Source organism: Saccopteryx bilineata, chromosome 1 (assembly GCF_036850765.1).
Source record: "Saccopteryx bilineata isolate mSacBil1 chromosome 1, mSacBil1_pri_phased_curated, whole genome shotgun sequence".
Classification (NCBI taxonomy): Eukaryota; Metazoa; Chordata; class Mammalia; order Chiroptera; family Emballonuridae; genus Saccopteryx; species Saccopteryx bilineata.
Window position 1 is genome coordinate 399,153,033 of NC_089490.1, and position 16,259 is coordinate 399,169,291.

At 53.7% G+C, this 16,259-nt stretch overlaps 4 protein-coding genes across 5 annotated transcripts; 2 read left to right on the forward strand and 2 right to left on the reverse strand.

The window, feature by feature from the left end:
* Window positions 1-33: 33 nt before the first annotated feature.
* On the forward strand, window positions 34-6,623 carry CATSPERZ (catsper channel auxiliary subunit zeta). The gene is made up of 5 exons (XM_066252854.1): window positions 34-90; window positions 1,717-2,050; window positions 5,144-5,223; window positions 5,434-5,500; window positions 6,446-6,623. Exons 1-5 carry the CDS (start codon window positions 70-72, stop codon window positions 6,553-6,555), a joined length of 612 nt encoding a protein of 203 aa, XP_066108951.1. The 5' UTR covers window positions 34-69; the 3' UTR covers window positions 6,556-6,623.
* Window positions 6,624-7,376: 753 nt separating this feature from the next.
* On the forward strand, window positions 7,377-15,121 carry ESRRA (estrogen related receptor alpha). 2 transcript variants are annotated; one of them, XM_066251892.1, is made up of 7 exons: window positions 7,377-7,597; window positions 9,041-9,377; window positions 12,351-12,467; window positions 12,627-12,755; window positions 13,138-13,305; window positions 13,395-13,664; window positions 14,085-15,121. In XM_066251892.1, exons 2-7 carry the CDS (start codon window positions 9,053-9,055, stop codon window positions 14,342-14,344), a joined length of 1,269 nt encoding a protein of 422 aa, XP_066107989.1. In that variant the 5' UTR covers window positions 7,377-7,597; window positions 9,041-9,052; the 3' UTR covers window positions 14,345-15,121. The 2 variants fall into 2 exon arrangements, with proteins under 2 accessions (XP_066107989.1, XP_066107991.1); XM_066251894.1 differs by lacking the exon at window positions 7,377-7,597 and having other exon boundaries at window positions 9,245-9,377; window positions 12,254-12,467.
* On the reverse strand, window positions 7,386-9,054 carry LOC136319728 (uncharacterized). Its single transcript, XM_066252855.1, has 2 exons — window positions 9,013-9,054; window positions 7,386-7,841 (listed from the first exon to the last, which is right to left on the reverse strand). The coding sequence occupies exons 1-2, from the start codon at window positions 9,052-9,054 to the stop codon at window positions 7,386-7,388; spliced, it is 498 nt and encodes a 165-aa protein (XP_066108952.1).
* On the reverse strand, window positions 14,710-16,235 carry TRMT112 (tRNA methyltransferase activator subunit 11-2). The gene is made up of 4 exons (XM_066251896.1): window positions 15,826-16,235; window positions 15,630-15,731; window positions 15,426-15,515; window positions 14,710-15,347 (listed from the first exon to the last, which is right to left on the reverse strand). Exons 1-4 carry the CDS (start codon window positions 15,901-15,903, stop codon window positions 15,240-15,242), a joined length of 378 nt encoding a protein of 125 aa, XP_066107993.1. The 5' UTR covers window positions 15,904-16,235; the 3' UTR covers window positions 14,710-15,239.
* Between the last annotated feature and the right edge of the window lie 24 nt (window positions 16,236-16,259).

The window sequence follows — 16,259 nt, forward strand, 5'->3', positions numbered from 1 at the left end:
CCCACCCCCTCGCGCGCGCTTCCTGGCCGGAGACCTGTGTGTGGCGACTGGGTCCGTTGGAGCAGAACCATGGAGGAAAAGCCTTTCAAAGTAAGAACTCTTCTCTTCCTGGACCCCTCACCCTGTCAGCCCCCTGACCCATTCAACCTGGGCCCCTGGCTAGCTATCTTCTCACTCCACTCTGGACAACTCTCAACAGTCCCCATGTCCCTATCCCCAGCCTGCTCCACCTCCTCTCCCCAACTCCCTGCAACCCTGGACTTTCCTTGTTTTTTGTTAACTTTTTTTTTCTTTCAAAGACAGAGAGAAGGACAGATAGGGACAGACAGATAGGGAGAGAGATGAGAAGCATCAATCCTTTGTTGGGGCTCCTTTGTCTCTTTAGTTGTCCATGGATTGCTTTCTCATATGTGCCTTGACTGGAGGGATCCAGCAGAGCTAGTGTCCCCTTGCTCAAGCCAGCAACCTTGGGCTCAAGCCAGCAACCATGGGTCATGTCTATGATCCCACGCTCAAGCCAGCCACTCCGCGCTCAAGCCAGCCACTCCGCGCTCAAGCTGGTGAGCCTGCGCTCAAGCCAGATGAGCCCATGCTCAAGCCAGCGACCTCAAGCCGGTGCTCAAGCCAGGACCAGGGTTTTGAACCTGGGTCCTCTGCGTCCCAGTCCATGCTCTATCCACTGCACCACCACCTGGTCAGGCTGTTTTTAACTTTTTTAAAATTGGATTTAGTGGGATGACATTGGTTAATACAATTATATAGGTTTCAAGTGTACAATTCTAGGATGTGTTATCTGTGTATTCTATTATGTGTTCACCATGACAAGTTAAGTCTCTTTCTGTCACCATTTATCCCCCTACACCCTCTTCTGCCTCCCCTCCCTTTCTTGTCCCTATGGTAATCACCATACTGTTGTCTGTGTCTGTGAGTTTGTTTGTTTTTCCTTAATCCCTTCATCTTTTTCATCTAGCCCGGCAGCCCCCTCCCCCAACAGCTGTCAGTTTGTTCTCTATGTATGAGCCCGTTTCTATTTTGCTAGTTTATTCTGTTCATTAGATCCCACATCTGAGTGAAATCATATGGTACTTTCTCTGACACTAGCATAATGCTCTCCAGGTCTATCCATGCTGCAGCAAAGGGTAAGGTTTCCTTTTTTTTTTACATGACGGAGTTGTATTTCATTGTGTAAATGTACCACAGCTTTTTTATCCACTCATCTACTGTTGGACACTTGGACTGCTTCCAATTTTTTTTATATTTATTTATTGATTTTAGAGAGAGAGAAATAGAGACAAACAACCACCAATCTGTTACTGTATATGCCCTAGATAGGGATCAAACCCCCAGCCTTTATGTGTCAGGACGGCGCTCTAACCCACTGAGCTATATAGCCAGGGCTGTTTCCAAATGTTAGCTGTAGTAAAGAACCCTGCAGTGAACATAGAGGTGCATACAGTCTTTCAAATGAGTGCTTTGGGTTTCTCCAGACATATCCCAGAAGTGGACTCTCTGGAGCATAAGGCAGTTCCATTTTAAATTTTTTTAGGTAACTCCATATTGCTTTCCACAGTGGCTGCACCAACCTGCATTACTTCCAACAGTGCACAAGGGTTCCCTTTTGTCCACACACTAGCCAACACTTGTTGTTTGTTGATTCACTGATGATAGCCATTCTGACAGGTGTGCTGGGCTTTCCTTGTTGTATGTGGCCCACAGGCGCCATCCAAGTCTTCGGACCGCCATGACTCAGTCAGGGTGAGCTTGAACAGTGACATCCGGAATCTGTTGACCCCTGCCACGCTGTCACAGTCCACGTTGAATGCTCAGTTGACCAATGTTAATGAGGACTCTGAACAGGAGGGCAGCAGCAGAGGCAGCAAGCCTGGCCAGTGGTACACTCAGAAGACCAGCCATGACTCTGACACCGTCTGGGAAGAATGGGATGACGGAAATGGCAAAGTCAGCTTAAAGCAAGAGGACCTGGAGGTGGACCCGGACAGCTTCTCAGGAAGCCATGTAGAAGGGGACCAGAATTCCAGGACCAAGATGGGTCAGTGTGGCCTCACGGGGCTGTGGGCAGCCACAGGGCAGGGGGCTGACCAGGACCTCAATTTCTGTTGGTGTGAAATGCAGGGAAGCAGTAGGATCCAAGTTCCTCAGGGTGGGTAGCCAGTGCTAATCTTTCACTCTTTAAATCAACCAGACATTCTTATAGCGCCCCCTACCGGGAAGTCATCATACAAGATCCAGTGACCTGAGCACACTAGGTCCTGGAGAGAGACACGCAGCAAAATGCTCAAAGGCCAGGTGGCTAGGACCGTGCTATTAATGGAATCACTAGAATAGTTGAGAAGAGGGAGTTAATTTCTTGTCAGTGGATTTTCGCGGGTTTAGGAGGTGCCTCTCTGTCATTTATTCAGTGATTGATGACAATTTTTTTTTTCAGAGACAGAGAGAGAGCCAGAGAGTGGGATATATAGGGACAGACAGACAGGAACGAAGAGAGATGATAAGCATCAATTATTAGTTTTTCGTTGCGTATTGTGACACCTTAGTTGTTCATTGATTGCTTTCTCATATGTGCCTTGACCACGGGCCTTCAGCAGACCGAGTAACCCCTTGCTCCAGCCAGCAACCTTGGGTCCAAGCTGGTGAGCTTTGATCAAACCAGATGAGCCCGCACTCAAGGTGGCGACCTCGGGGTCTTGAACCTGGGTCCTCCGCATTGCAGTCTGATGCTCTGTCCACTGCGCCACCGCCTGGTCAGGCATTGATGACAATTTTTAAGTACTTACCTCATACTGAACATTTTTTGGGATTTCCTCCTCTTTCTCCTCCTCCCCCCAGCTTTTCATCAGAAAATTGGAACTGATAACAATATAAAAACTGCCATTTATTGAACTCTGACTATGCCAGGCACTAGGCTACCCTTGCATGCTTGCACGATCTTCTTTAAATTTCACAACTTTCATAAGGGGTTATTCTTTTAAAAAAGTTTTCTCTGTTGATTTAAGAGAGTAGGAGAGAGAGAAGCATCAACTCGTTGTTCCATTTAGTTGTGCACTTATTGGTTGCTTCTCATATGTGCCCTGACTGGGATTGAGCCTGCAACCTTGGTGCACTGGGAAAATACTCTATCCACTGAGACCCCTGGCCAAGGCCAGGGGCTATTCTTTTTTTTTTTTTTTTTTTTATATTTCTGAAGCTGGAAACAGAGAGAGACAGTCAGACAGGCTCCCGCATGCGCCCGACCGGGATCCACCTGGCACGCCCACCATGGGGCGAAGCTCTGCCCACCAGGGGGCGATGCTCTGCCCATCCTGGGCGTCGCCATGTTGCGACCAGAGCCACTCTAGCGCCTGGGGCGGAGGCCACAGAGCCATCCCCAGTGCCCGGGCCATCTTTGCTCCAATGGAGCCTTGGCTGCGGGAGGGGAAGAGAGAGACAGAGAGGAAGGCGCGGCAGAGGGGTGGAGAAGCAAATGGGCGCTTCTCCTGTGTGCCCTGGCCGGGAATCGAACCCGGGTCCTCCGCACGCTAGGCCGACGCTCTACCGCTGAGCCAACCGGCCAGGGCGGGCTATTCTTTTTTAAAAAAATATTTTTATTATTTACTTATTAATTTTACATAGGGGGAGAGAGGAAGAGAGAGAGAGAGAGAGCGAGAGAGAGAGAGAGAGAGAGACATGGGGAAGAGCAACTCCCATATGTGCCTTGACCACACAGTGCAGGAAGCATCAACTCCCATATGTGCCTTGACCACACAGTGCAGGGTTTCGAACCTGCGACCTTGGAGTTTCACACTGATGCTTTATCCGCTATGCCAGTGGTCCCCAACCCCCGGGCCGTGGACTGATACCGGTTCATGGGCCATTTGGTACCAGTCTGCAGAGAAAGAATAAATAACTTACATTATTTTCGTTATATATATATTTAAGTCTGAATGATGTTTTATTTTTAAAAAATGACCAGATTTCCTCTGTTTTATCCGTCTAAGACTCACTCTTTTTTTTTTTTTTTTTGTATTTTTCTGAAGCTGGAAACGGGGAGACAGTCAAACTCCTGCATGTGCCCAACCGGGATCCACCCGGCATGCCCACCAGGGGGCGATGCTCTGCCCATCTGGGGCATTGCTCTGTTGCAACCAGAACCATTCTAGTGCCTGAGGCAAAGGCCACAGAACCATCCTCAGCGCCCAGGCCAACTTTGCTCCAATGGAGCCTTGGCTGCGGGAGGGAAGAGAGAGACAGAGAGGAAGGAGAGGGGGAGGGGTGGAGAAGCAGATGGGCACCTCTCCTGTGTGCCCTGGCTGGGAATCGAACCCGGGACTCCTGCACGCCAGGCTGATGCTCTACCACTGAGCCAACCGGCCAGGGCTAAGACTCACTCTTGACGCTTGTCTCGGTCATGTGATACATTTATCCGTCCCACCCTAAAGGCTGGTCCGTGAAAATATTTTCTGACATTAAACTGGTCCATGGCCCAACAAAGGTGGGGGACCACTGTACGCCACCACAGGTCAGGCTGGGGGGGAGAGCTATTCTTTTTTTTTTTTTTTTTTTTTTTTACACTTATCTTCTGATTTCACCTGAATTCACCCTCTCATCCTGGAGTCATGAGAGTTTTAATGATTATTCTTTTTTTAAAAAATTTTTTATTTATTCATTTTAGAAAGGAGAGGGAGAGACAGTGAGAGAGAGAGAGGAGAGACAGAGAGAGAGAAGGAGGGGAGGAGCTGGAAGCATCAACTCCCATATGTGCCTTGACCAGGCAAGCCCAGGGTTTTGAACCGGCGACCTCAGCAATTCCAGGTTGACGCTTTATCCACTGCGCCACCACAGGTCAGGCCGGGGAGAGCTATTCTTATTAGCCCATTTTACAGATGAAGAATGTGCCGGTTAGAAAGTTTCAGTCTCTGGCTCTAAGTCTCACACAGTGGGGCAGTCAGAACCGGAACCTTGGTGGGTGAGACAATAAAGCTCAGGGTCATAAACCACTGTCCCATACTATTTCCCACTAATGTGGCACCTGGAGCAGTTCTCTGAAGTCCATTCTCCCTGCCAGATGTCACTTCATACATCTCCTCTGTTTCAAGAAAGACCCAGTAGTCTGCAGATGACTGATCTCTCTTTTCTCTTCTCCCAGAAATATCTTCCTTCATGACATCACTCAATAATTTGAAGCACAGACCTCATCAAGCCTACTGGGTGGAACAGCAGAACAGGGTTGGAGGCATTCAGGGAGACAGGGGATTTTAGTGGGGTGGGGAATGGGCAAGTTGGGGGTTCAGGGATAAAGGGGGGTAGGGGTGGTTTGTAGGGTGGAGGGACAGGTAGATTAGTTGGAGGTTTTGGGCTGGAGGCAGCAGGTGGGGATTTCAGCTGTGGTTAGAGCTGGGGTCCATTGGACATCCGAGCCTCTTGCTGCCTCTTCAGCTGCCGCTGCCCTTGACGGAGCTCATGGAGAATGAAGTTCTGGAAATCCTCACCAAAGTCCTCCAGAGTGAGCCCCTCTGCCAACTCCCATGAGACCTGGGGGAATTTTGCAGGACCTGAACCCTTTGGAGTGGGGTTTCAGGATGTGTCTACCTTGTCAGATTCCTTTACCACTCACAAATATTGCAGGAGCCACACAAAGAGTAAAAAAAAAAAAAAAGCAACAGGGCAAGGGAGGCTCAGTGGGGCAGGAGATCATGGGGTAAATGTGAGGGTCCAGAGCTCCAGGTTAAGAGCAGCCCCTCTCTAGTTGATATGGCTTTTTAAAGGCTGTTTCTTTAAGTTTTTTTAAAAATATTTTATTCATTCATTTTTAGAGAGAGAGAGAAAGGGAGAGAGAAGGGGGGAGGAGCAGGAAGCATCAACTCCCATATGTGCCTTGACCAGGCAAGCCCAGGGCTTCGAACTAGCGACTTCAGCGTTCTAGGTTGACGCTTTATCCACTGCGCCACCACAGGTCAGGCTAAAGGCTGTTTCTTCATCTGCCCAATGGGGATGACAGTCTTTGTGTGGCCTTGGCCCCTTTCCTGAATAATGTGAACAGCCTTTGGACAGTGGATTATTTGGGTAAACTGGTTTGCCCTCCTTATGATGTGGTGGTGGTGGTGGCGGCTAATGGCCAGTGGTCCAGGAGGTGTCCAAAAAGATGCCGGCTCTCACTGCCCTATTTCAGGCCTGCAACATCTCTAATCTTGCCCTCCTTCATCCTCCATGTCACTATCCTATCCTGCTCGGCATCCCCTATCTAGCACAGGTCTATAACTTGAAACAAAACCGGCAGAACCCAGCGCCTTGGAGATCCAAAGTTCCCCAAACTAACACAGGCCCATCCGAACGCGCAGAGCTCCTGCCAACCTAAATCATCCGCAGTTCCTCAAATCATACATGTAGCATCTGTTACTGGGGAGCCCATGCCTCTACTAACTGCCCTGAATGGAGTTCTATCTTCCAGGCTACCGGTCAGAGATCGGCAAGAATCACTTCCTGACCAAGCAGCTGCAGCGATATATCGAGGGGCTCAAGAGGCGCCGGAACAAGAGCCAACACGTCTCAGGGAAGTGAGAGCACCGCTTCAGGCTCGAGTGACTGCCCAACTCCAGCCCCCGCCCCTGTCCTGCCCAGAGACATAAGCCCAACCCTATCTTCGTGGAATTTGAACCCTAGAGAAATAAAAGTCTGTGCAAAGTCCGTGAGTCAGTACGTAGCTGCGTGAGGCGGACGCACGTGGCCCCGCCTTTTCCCATGACCTTCACTCGGTCACCGCAGTGACCTTGAGCGTTCTCCGTTAGGGCCCAATCGGCTCCGCCTTCCTGGGGCTCGAAATCCAGGACTCCTTGCATGTTTTAGGTCTGCTTTTCCCAGCCCGGATTCCGCAGCTTTGTGGGAATATTGGGTCTGCGTTCCAAGTGCTCTGGATGCTGTTATCTTGGGGGAAAGGGAAAAAGAGAAAGTGGCAGCGCTTGCCCTCCAGCTAGGGCATGCTAGGCTCCGCCCCTCATGCATATGCAGATAAACTAGCCTCTCTGCGCCTCTCCGCTTCTCCGGCCCTCTCATTTACATGTGTCTGTTGTCTCAGCGACAGCGCTCTCTCCTCTCGCGCACAGCGAGCACCGCCTCCTTCGTTACGTAAGACCATTCTTGGCTCCACCCCTACCCGGAGTCTTTTCGCCTCTCCTCTGATCACGCCCCCTCAGAGGCTGCGTACGCAAGTGCACGGCTGTAGCTTGCGGCAATGGGGCGGGACCTGCATCGTAGCCCGCCCGCTGGCTTCGCCTGCTCCTCCCCCTAGACGTTCCGGCACTCAGGCGCTGTCGACCCTACTTGTCTGATTAGCATAGGGCGCCTAGCCCCGCCCCTGTTTTGCATGCGCACGGCCGGCCCCGCCCCCGCTGTCAGCTGGAGGAAGCGGAGTAGGAAGCGGCCGCGATGTCCTTTTGTGTCCTACAAGCCGCCGGCGGCGCCGCCGAGTGAGGGGACGCGGCGCGGCGGGGCGGCGCGGCCGGAGGAGGTGGCGGAGGAGGGGCCGCCAGCGGCCCCAGGCTCACCCCGGTGCTCCGGGCCGCTCGGCCCCCATGCCTGCCCGCCTGCCTTGCCGAAGCCCCAGGTCCGGGGGCGGAGGGGAGCGCCGCTTTGGAGATGGGCGGGAGGGGCGCGGGGGCCATGTGCGAGCGCGGTAGGGAGGCGGGCGAGGGGCGGGCTCCAGGCGGGGTCCGGCTCCGGGACCGGCCCGGGTCACGGTCGGGGTCCGGTGGAGAGCCAGACGAAATCAGGGTCCGAGCGGGACCCGTCGTCCAGGTCTTAGTGCGCCGGCCTGGGGCAGGGGCTGGCTTGGGCTTGGGCTGCAGATCCTAGCCAGGGTCGGGCTTGGGCCGCGGAGCCAGTCCTAGGGCAGGGTTCAACCCGGCACCTGGAGAATGCCGAAGTCCTAGGGGCGGGCGGGGGTGGAAGATGGGGAGGGTTCCCTGTCGGGGAAGGGGTTTCGAAGACCACGTGGGGGCGCTCGAAGGGGCTTTGGGCCACCCTCCTCTCTAGGTCAAAGGTCATCGCACCAGCAAGGGGCGAACTTCCTCCTCCTTGGCACTCCCCATTTACTTCCTGATAACCTGATAGAGGTACCCCGTGGGCGGAGGGGGAGGGTAGCGCAGCAACTTTAGGCAACTTCCCGTAGGTGTGCGGGGGCTTGGGGGGCGGGGCGCCCCGGAGGTGGAGGACTGCGGCAGACGCGTGTAACAGTGAATGTGCGGGCGGGTGGGGTGTGGGGGTGGTGCTAGGAGGTGGAGCCGCTCTGATCTGTGATCTGTGTGCCTTGGAGTGGGCTTGCTGGGATAGGAGGGGGGCAGTGTGTCAAGTGGGAGAGCTCTGAATGTATTTCCACAAAGGTCTATGCCTGAGTGTGGGGGTATGTGAGAGTGTAAGAGTGTGAGTGTGTGATTATGAATCTTGAGTGACTTTGATTATAAATCTTGGGTGAATCTGGCGTGACTTTGTTTATGGGGTATGCACTTGGGGAGGAGTGAGCATGAGTGAGAGCTGGGCTTGGGAAGGGCCATGTATGAGAGTGAGCATATGAGGACACCTGAGAACCCAGGTGAGGGGGAGTGTGGGAGCATATCAACTGCCCTTGGGTTTGTGTGCCTCTGCACCCTTACTGGAGGTTACCTAGGTGAGAGGGAGATCACCAGATTCCTCTCTGGAGAAAATTGAGAGGTATTTCACTTTCTGGCTGGTTATACCAGATGGGGTTCAGGGTTACACTGCTCTCTGGCCTAGGTAAGAGTAGGGAGTTTCTAAGCCTCCTGCAGATTCCCAAGTGGGAGACTTGCTGTCAGTTACTGGCCCTGGAGGCTTTGGAGAATCTGTTCCTATGGCAACAACTGGGGGGGGCCCTCTTCATGGGCAGTCCTTCCTTGGACTCTGTACTCCCTCCTAACCCTTCGCTGATACTGAAAGGCTGGCCCCAGGCCTGGGGTTGGGCAACCAGGGTGGCAGGGTGTCTCCATCCCCCATCCCAGCACCTACCTGTGACCTGACAGGTTTCTCCCCACAGGTGACCAGCGCCATGTCCAGCCAGGTGGTGGGCATTGAGCCTCTCTACATCAAGGCAGAGCCAGCCAGCCCAGATAGCCCTAAGGGTTCCTCGGAGACTGAGACCGAGCCCACTGTGGCCCTGGCCCCTGGCCCTGCTCCCACTCGCCACCACCCAGGCCACAAGGAAGAGGAGGATGGGGAGGGGGCTGGGCCTGGTGAGCAGGGTGGGGGTAAGCTGGTGCTCAGCTCCCTGCCCAAACGCCTCTGCCTTGTCTGTGGGGACGTGGCCTCCGGCTACCACTATGGCGTGGCATCCTGTGAGGCCTGCAAAGCCTTCTTCAAGAGGACCATCCAGGGTGAGCCCCTACCCCACTTCTGTGCCTTTTGCCCTTGGCCTGGCACTACCCAGTTGGCACACTGCTGGGTGGCACTAGACCCCCTAGACTGCCATGGTACCACTTGGGGTTGGCAGCCTGCTGTTCCCAGGACCTCTTAACCCCCAGGAATGCTTTTTCCCTTAAAAGTTAAATAGCCACCAGGACATATTGATGGGTTGGCTGTGGGATGTGAGAAGGGCCTTGGGATGTCTCCTGGGTTTCTGGGTGTGATAGGCCCAGTACCTTCCACACTGGCTCTGAAAAATTTGAGACTGCCTGCTTGTTTCTAAACTTTGTACTTGCTTCTGGTGGCTACTGGCCTCTCTTCAGCATGTATCACCCCCTCTTATGTTGAGTTCCCTAAAGCAGCACCAGCACAAGGCAATCTTCATGGCTGAGGGGCCACATCCTATTTCAGCACCTAACTTTAAAAAGACTGTTAGGCATCCTGCTAAGAGTACTTGGGTTTTTCTCATGCAGGAAAGCATATGAAAGTATGAGTGAGCAAGGTGATGCTATAATAAGCAGTGTTTGAGATGTGCCTGTTACTTATATTTTTATGTAAACCTCTGGTTACTTTGGGGCTGTAACATATATAATTTTTGAGAACATCTCTTCAGTGCCCCTTTACATTCATGATTTCAGTTACCACCACAGCAACCTATAAGGTGCCAGCACTGTTAGAACTGAGGCCAAGAGAGGGTTTTAAAACTTTGTCCAAGTCCCAAAGGTAGAAAATGGCAGAACTAGGACTTGAACTTGGATTGATTCAGGTCTGGAGCCGAGCTCTGAAACACCAGACTGCTGTCTCTGCTTATTTCTAATAAGCAGATAACTGAACTTCGGACAGGTGCCTCACAAATGATTGTGACATTCTAGTGAGTTTTGACTTTGCCATTGCCAAGACCCACTGGTCTAAAACGTCTGTGCTCCCTTCTGTCTTTGAACCCCTTTGAGCTAACAGTTTCAGGTCCACGTATCTCCTGCCCTCCCTGGAACCCTTCATTCTCTGAACTCAGTTGACAAAATATTCATTGAGCACTAAAAGTAAAGAGTAATCACTTACTGAAAATTTAGGTGTTGTGAACCATGCTAAATGAGTTACATCAGTTACCCCCTTTGAATTCTCACAGCTATTATAAGAGGTACTTTTTTTTTTGGAAAGTACTGTTTTAATCACCTCAGTTTTAGAGATGAGAAAACCGAGGGTTCAAGAGCTTAGGTATGGGACTTGTTCAAGGTCACACAGTTGGCATATGAAAGGATCAGGATAGGCCCCAGGCAGCTTGCAGAGCCTTCCCACACCTGTGCTTTGCTTCCCTGGTCACTGTTCCAGTCCTGGCAGACTGCCCCATTCAAACAGTTTGCGTTCTAGCAGAGAGGAGAGAGGGAACAATGAATTTCATACGGTGGTTATAGCATATAGCTATGTAAGTGCTGGAAGGCAAGGAGCAGGGTGTGCTCGGAGGAACCTGGCTGGACCTGGGGCTCTGGAGGGCTTCCCTGAGGAGGTTCTTGAGTTGAGCGTGGAAGCCTGGTTAGGGTGTAGGAGAAACGCACTGAGAGTGTGTCAGCTGGTTGTGTTATTCAGCCCTCAAACGAGCCCCATGTGGCTGGGAGGGCCACCACGCATTCATTCAACCAGTTATGAGCACCCTCTATGTGTTAGACCCTGTTTCTAGCATCAGGGACAGCCCCAGCCCTCATGGAGCTGAGACTGAAGTCAGGAGACAGATAATAAAGAAGGTAAACCTGTACATATGTAGCATATTAGATGGTGCTCAGAGCTGATGAGATACTAAGTAGGGGCAAGTGGCTGGGGATGTTCACAGAGAAGGCATGTGGCATTCTCACCACTCCTGGCAGGGTGGCCAGGGAAGGCCTCCTCCAGGTGACGATGGGCAGATAACTGAAGGAGGGAAGGGAGCCGTGGGCCCTGAGTTAGTGACCTGGAGTAGAGCAGAGTACAAGGAGGATGAGGTAAAAAAGGGGGTAAGGAGCAGGGGTGCAGGCTTCAAGTCGCAGGGCTCACTGGACTTTTATTCGGGGAAGGGAAATCACTGGAGGATTTTGAGCAGGGGAGGGACAGGATTTAACTTAGGTTTAATAGGATTCCTCTGGCTGCTGCATGAAGAGTAACTAAGGAAGGCAAGGGCAGAGCAGGAGGTGTATGAGGGTGTAAAGCCCCCAGGATCAGTTGATGGGTTGGATTTGGGATGTGAGACAGAATCAAAGATGTCTTCTCAATTTCTCCTTGAGCAGCTGGACAGATGCAGGTGCAGGTTCCAGAGGGTAGATCAGTACTCCCATTTAGAACAGGTTAGATTTGTGAGGTTTTCTAGACCGACATGCAAGATGTCAATCAAGGCAGTGGAATTAGGCAGGTCTTGGAAAGTGATATAAATTTGAAAGCCATTGACTAGGTACGATCAGCATAGGAGTGAGTCAGTGGAGACAAAGTCCGAGGGCAGCCATGGGTTATTCAGTGGAAGGAGCACAGGGAGATGCACAGAAACCACAGAGTGGCCAGTGAGGTGGGAGGAAAACCAGACATATGTCCTAAAAGCAAAAGAGGAAAAGTGCTTAGTGTTTCTAGGAGGACGATGTGGTCAGTGGCATTCAATGATCCTTTAGGCCATGTAAAATGAGTGTGAGAAGTGACCACTGGGGTTAGAGAGCAGATGAGAGCAGTAGAGACTAGAAGTGTGGCTCGACAGGAGGGGTGGAGCAGATGCAGCCTGACTTCCCTGGTCCCAGCTGTTCTTTGGCCCAGAAAGGAGCCCCCTGCCTAGTAACCATTCCCCGCACTGCCCCGGGCTTCCCTGCCCCACTCACGGCACTCCTGCTCTCCCCAGACCTGTGCTTGCCCGGGGCGAGGCAGGGCTCTCCTGTCTGCTGGGCCCCCTCCGGGCCCTGGGAGGCCGCCACTGGAGCCCTGCCTCTTCCTGGCAGGGAGCATTGAGTACAGCTGTCCGGCCTCCAATGAGTGTGAGATCACTAAGCGGAGACGCAAGGCCTGCCAGGCCTGTCGCTTTACCAAGTGCCTGCGGGTGGGCATGCTCAAAGAGGGTGAGTACTGGGCAGGGGCCTTGGCGAAGGCGGGGAGAGCTGGGTGCATGGGGCCAGAGACGGCAAAGCCTCAGAAGTTCTGGTGGAAGAGATTGGGGGAGGGCTCTGCAGAGTAAGTCACCCCCAGCCCAAGGACATAGCCCTGTCCTGTAATTCAAGGGGTACGTCTGGACCGTGTCCGGGGTGGGCGACAGAAGTACAAGCGGCGACCAGAGGTGGACCCACTGCCCTTCCCCGGCCCTTTCCCTGCTGGACCCCTGGCAGTAGCTGGAGGCCCTCGGAAGACAGGTGAGTGCTGTGGGTCCTTGGATCTGGGGTCAGGATCAGGCTAGACCACAGGAGGCCTCTCTGGTGTCATTCACCCAGGATAGTAGTTATCTGGGGCACTGGAACCCAAATTTTCCCTTTATCTCTTCACTTCCTCATTTCCCTGTTTGTCCCTGAGTAGTACAGCTGGGAACAGAAAAGATTTCTAACGCTCAGAACCTGTTCACAAACAGCCCGGATTCCCCTGGGAGATAGGGAGAGCCCTTCCTGGAGGACAGTGTTTGAGCCTGCTGACCAGCGGCTGTTGAGGAAGGCCACGGGGGTACTGACTCTGGGAAGATGTTTGACCCCAAAGGGCCTGCAAGGTGATGAATTCGAGTGCCTCTTCCAACTGTCACTGCAGCCCCAGTGAATGCACTGGTGTCCCATCTGCTGGTGGTAGAGCCTGAGAAGCTGTATGCCATGCCCGACCCCGCGGGCCCTGATGGACACCTCCCAGCTGTAGCTACCCTCTGTGACCTCTTTGACCGAGAGATTGTGGTCACCATCAGCTGGGCCAAGAGCATCCCAGGTAAAGGGCCAGGTGCCATGGGCTTGCCCACCCAGGCCATGCCGGGCTCTGGTGTGTCCCCTGAGCCAAGTGTGCTCCGCTGCCCCCAGGCTTCTCGTCACTGTCGCTGTCGGACCAGATGTCAGTACTGCAGAGTGTGTGGATGGAGGTACTGGTGTTGGGAGTGGCCCAGCGCTCACTGCCACTGCAGGATGAGCTGGCCTTCGCTGAGGACCTGGTCCTGGATGAAGAGGGGGCGCGAGCAGCTGGCCTGGGGGAACTTGGGGCTGCCCTGCTGCAGCTGGTACGGCGATTGCAGGCCCTGCGGCTGGAGCGGGAGGAGTATGTTCTGCTGAAGGCCCTGGCCCTTGCCAATTCAGGTGAGTCTGGGCAGGCCCTGACAAGTCTCCAGAAGGCCCTCCACGACTCAGATGGTGACAGTCCCATTTTACAGACAGGGAAAACTGAGGCATAGGAAAGAACGGTGATTTGCCGAAAGCCACAAAGCAAGGCAAGGGCAGGCTCAGGGACTGCACGTAGGATTTTGAGCCCTACTGCCATACTTACTGGAAAGGTGAATGATTTAGTGGGAGCAAAGGTAGGGAGGGCGAGGGGGGACCATAGCTGAGAGAAAAGATGGGCTGGCTCATGAGCTGGAGCAGTGAGTATTGCCTCAGCTAGCCAATCAACAAATTTGTGTTGACTCCTCTGTAGGCCCCACTCCTCAGTGCCCAAGGAAATGGGGGCTCTCTCCTTTCTGGAGGCGCCCGTGTTAACAGCTTTCTCCCTACTCCTTGCAGACTCTGTGCACATTGAAGATGCAGAGGCTGTGGAGCAGCTGCGAGAAGCTCTCCATGAGGCCTTGCTGGAGTACGAAGCCAGCCGGGCGGGCCCCGGAGGGGGTGCTGAGAGGCGGCGGGCGGGCAGGCTGCTGCTCACGTTACCACTCCTTCGCCAAACAGCAGGCAAAGTGCTGGCCCATTTCTATGGGGTGAAGCTTGAGGGCAAGGTGCCCATGCACAAGCTGTTCTTGGAGATGCTCGAGGCCATGATGGACTGAGGCAAGGGGTGGACACGGGTGGGGGTGCTGGCAGGACCCGCCCAGCATGGGTTCAGCCCCAAGGGGGCACAGCTGGGGCCTGGTCAGTGCCACAGCCTGCTGGCAGGGCCAAGGCAATACCATCAGCCCCTGGGAGCAGGCACTGTGCCCTCCCCTCCCCCTTCTAGAAGCTGGGAACGTGTGCCCAACCTCTGGGCACTGTGCTGCCCCTTGCAAGCCATAACGTGCTCCCAGATTGTAGGGGGCGCTGCGGAAGCCATAGGGGGCTGCAGGGGATGTGTGCGGGAGGGGGGAAGAAGCCTGATCTCAGGGAGGGAAGGGAGTGGAGGCCACAGTCTCCCAGTGGGTGATGCTTTTGCTGCTGCTTAATCCGATCACCTTTCCAGAGTGGAGGGGAATTTGGAAAGCAAAGGCCCCTGCCCCCTTGGCTCCTCTCATTTGCATTGGGCATTACTGCCCTACCCCCCATCCTTGAAGCAATAACTCCAAGCAGGCTCCAGCTCCTGGACTCCTGGGGTGGCCAGCCCCCGCCCCCTCCCACCAGCTCCCCTCCAGCCTCCTTAGGGGGTAGGGGAGCACTGCCTCTATGCCCTGCAGAGCAATAACACTATATTTATTTTTGGGTTTGGCCAGGGAGGCACAGGGACATGGGGCAAGCCAGGGCCCAGAGCCCTTGGCTGTACAGAGACTCTATTTTAATGTATATTTGTTGCAAAGAGAAACCGCTTTTGGTTTTGAACCTTTAATGAGAAAAAAAATATATCAAGCTCAAGAACACCGTGTGGCTTTTCACTGGGTCAATGGTTGGTGATACACACGACAAAACAAACACAGAGGATATATATAAACAAAGATACACACAGTCACTGTATGAAAAACTGGATGCCTGTGAAGATTAAGTCTCCGTGTCCTCATCACTCAGCAGCATGTTGGGGATCCCGCGGGTGATGGGGAATACACGTCCAGACTCTGGGCACTGCAGGGTGCCCTCCATCACCTCTATCTACGGGGAACAGAACAGTACTGGCGGCTGCCCGGTATGGCTGACTGGCCAGGAAGCAAGTGAGGGGCCAGTTCTCACCTCCAGTAGCACGTGATGCATCATCCTCAGAAATGTCTCATCTTGCTCATACCCCTGAGTTGGCCCTTTGGGCACCTCACCCAAATGCAACTGTGGGCAAGAGGCCTAAATTATCTCTGGGCTTCCCCAACCCTGACCAGCTGCAAAGGACTGCGGCTGAGACCACCCCCAAAGGGTGTGCACAGGTAGGGGGAGGGTCCTCACGGTAGCTGCCGCCTCCAGGAGCGCCGCCCACTCTACTTTGGGTATCATACGTGCCACGAAGTCAGGGTTGAACTCCACAGGCATGACGCGGACCTCGGTGGCCTGCGGGGCGGAGTGGTTTAGTTAGGCTGGGACCGAAGCCTGGTTTCCCCATCCCTCCCGAGAGAAGGGGACCAGACCGATCCCCGGACAGTACCTCCAGGCGCAGAGGGAATCCACGGGGTCCCACCCCTCGCACGTGCGAGCTCAGCAAATTGTGGGTAAGCAGCTTCATGTCGCCACAACACTCTCTCGCCAGGCCGGAACCGGAAAGAAGCGGCACTCCGCTACATCACTTCCGGGGCCGCTCCGCTTTCTGTCCTATTGCACGGCCGGAGGATCGGAAGCGGTGAACTTGCTGAACTTTCGGTGCTCGCGGGAGCCGAGGTGGTGTGAAGACCTGGTCGGATCTCGTGTTGCTACCGGGAGCATCCCGGCAGGAGGTGCAGATCCTCGGGTTTTGGATGAGCCAAATTTCCACTCGCTACAAATCGTGTACAGTGCAAATCTTATGTAAGGAAGCCTCGGTGCAGGGCCTTCGTTGAATGCAAAATAAACGTGTTTCACTCCTACTGAGGCGCCTAAAACCTC

Coding starts and splice junctions, on each gene's coding strand:
- ESRRA (XM_066251892.1), top strand. CDS start 9,053: ATGTCCAGCCAGGTGGTGGGCATTGAGCCTCTCTACATCAAGGCAGAG. Junction 12,756..13,137: donor TGGAGGCCCTCGGAAGACAG/GTGAGTGCTGTG, acceptor CTGTCACTGCAG/CCCCAGTGAATGCACTGGTG. Junction 13,306..13,394: donor CTGGGCCAAGAGCATCCCAG/GTAAAGGGCCAG, acceptor CGCTGCCCCCAG/GCTTCTCGTCACTGTCGCTG.
- LOC136319728 (XM_066252855.1), bottom strand. CDS start 9,054: ATGGCGCTGGTCACCTGTGGGGAGAAACCTGTCAGGTCACAG. Junction 7,842..9,012: donor AGAAACCTGTCAGGTCACAG/GTAGGTGCTGGG, acceptor GACCCTGGCTAG/GATCTGCAGCCCAAGCCCAA.
- CATSPERZ (XM_066252854.1), top strand. CDS start 70: ATGGAGGAAAAGCCTTTCAAA. Junction 2,051..5,143: donor GAATTCCAGGACCAAGATGG/GTCAGTGTGGCC, acceptor CTCTTCTCCCAG/AAATATCTTCCTTCATGACA. Junction 5,224..5,433: donor GGGTGGAACAGCAGAACAGG/GTTGGAGGCATT, acceptor CTGCCTCTTCAG/CTGCCGCTGCCCTTGACGGA.
- TRMT112 (XM_066251896.1), bottom strand. CDS start 15,903: ATGAAGCTGCTTACCCACAATTTGCTGAGCTCGCACGTGCGAGGGGTG. Junction 15,732..15,825: donor GATTCCCTCTGCGCCTGGAG/GTACTGTCCGGG, acceptor TCCGCCCCGCAG/GCCACCGAGGTCCGCGTCAT. Junction 15,348..15,425: donor TGCATCACGTGCTACTGGAG/GTGAGAACTGGC, acceptor TGTTCCCCGTAG/ATAGAGGTGATGGAGGGCAC.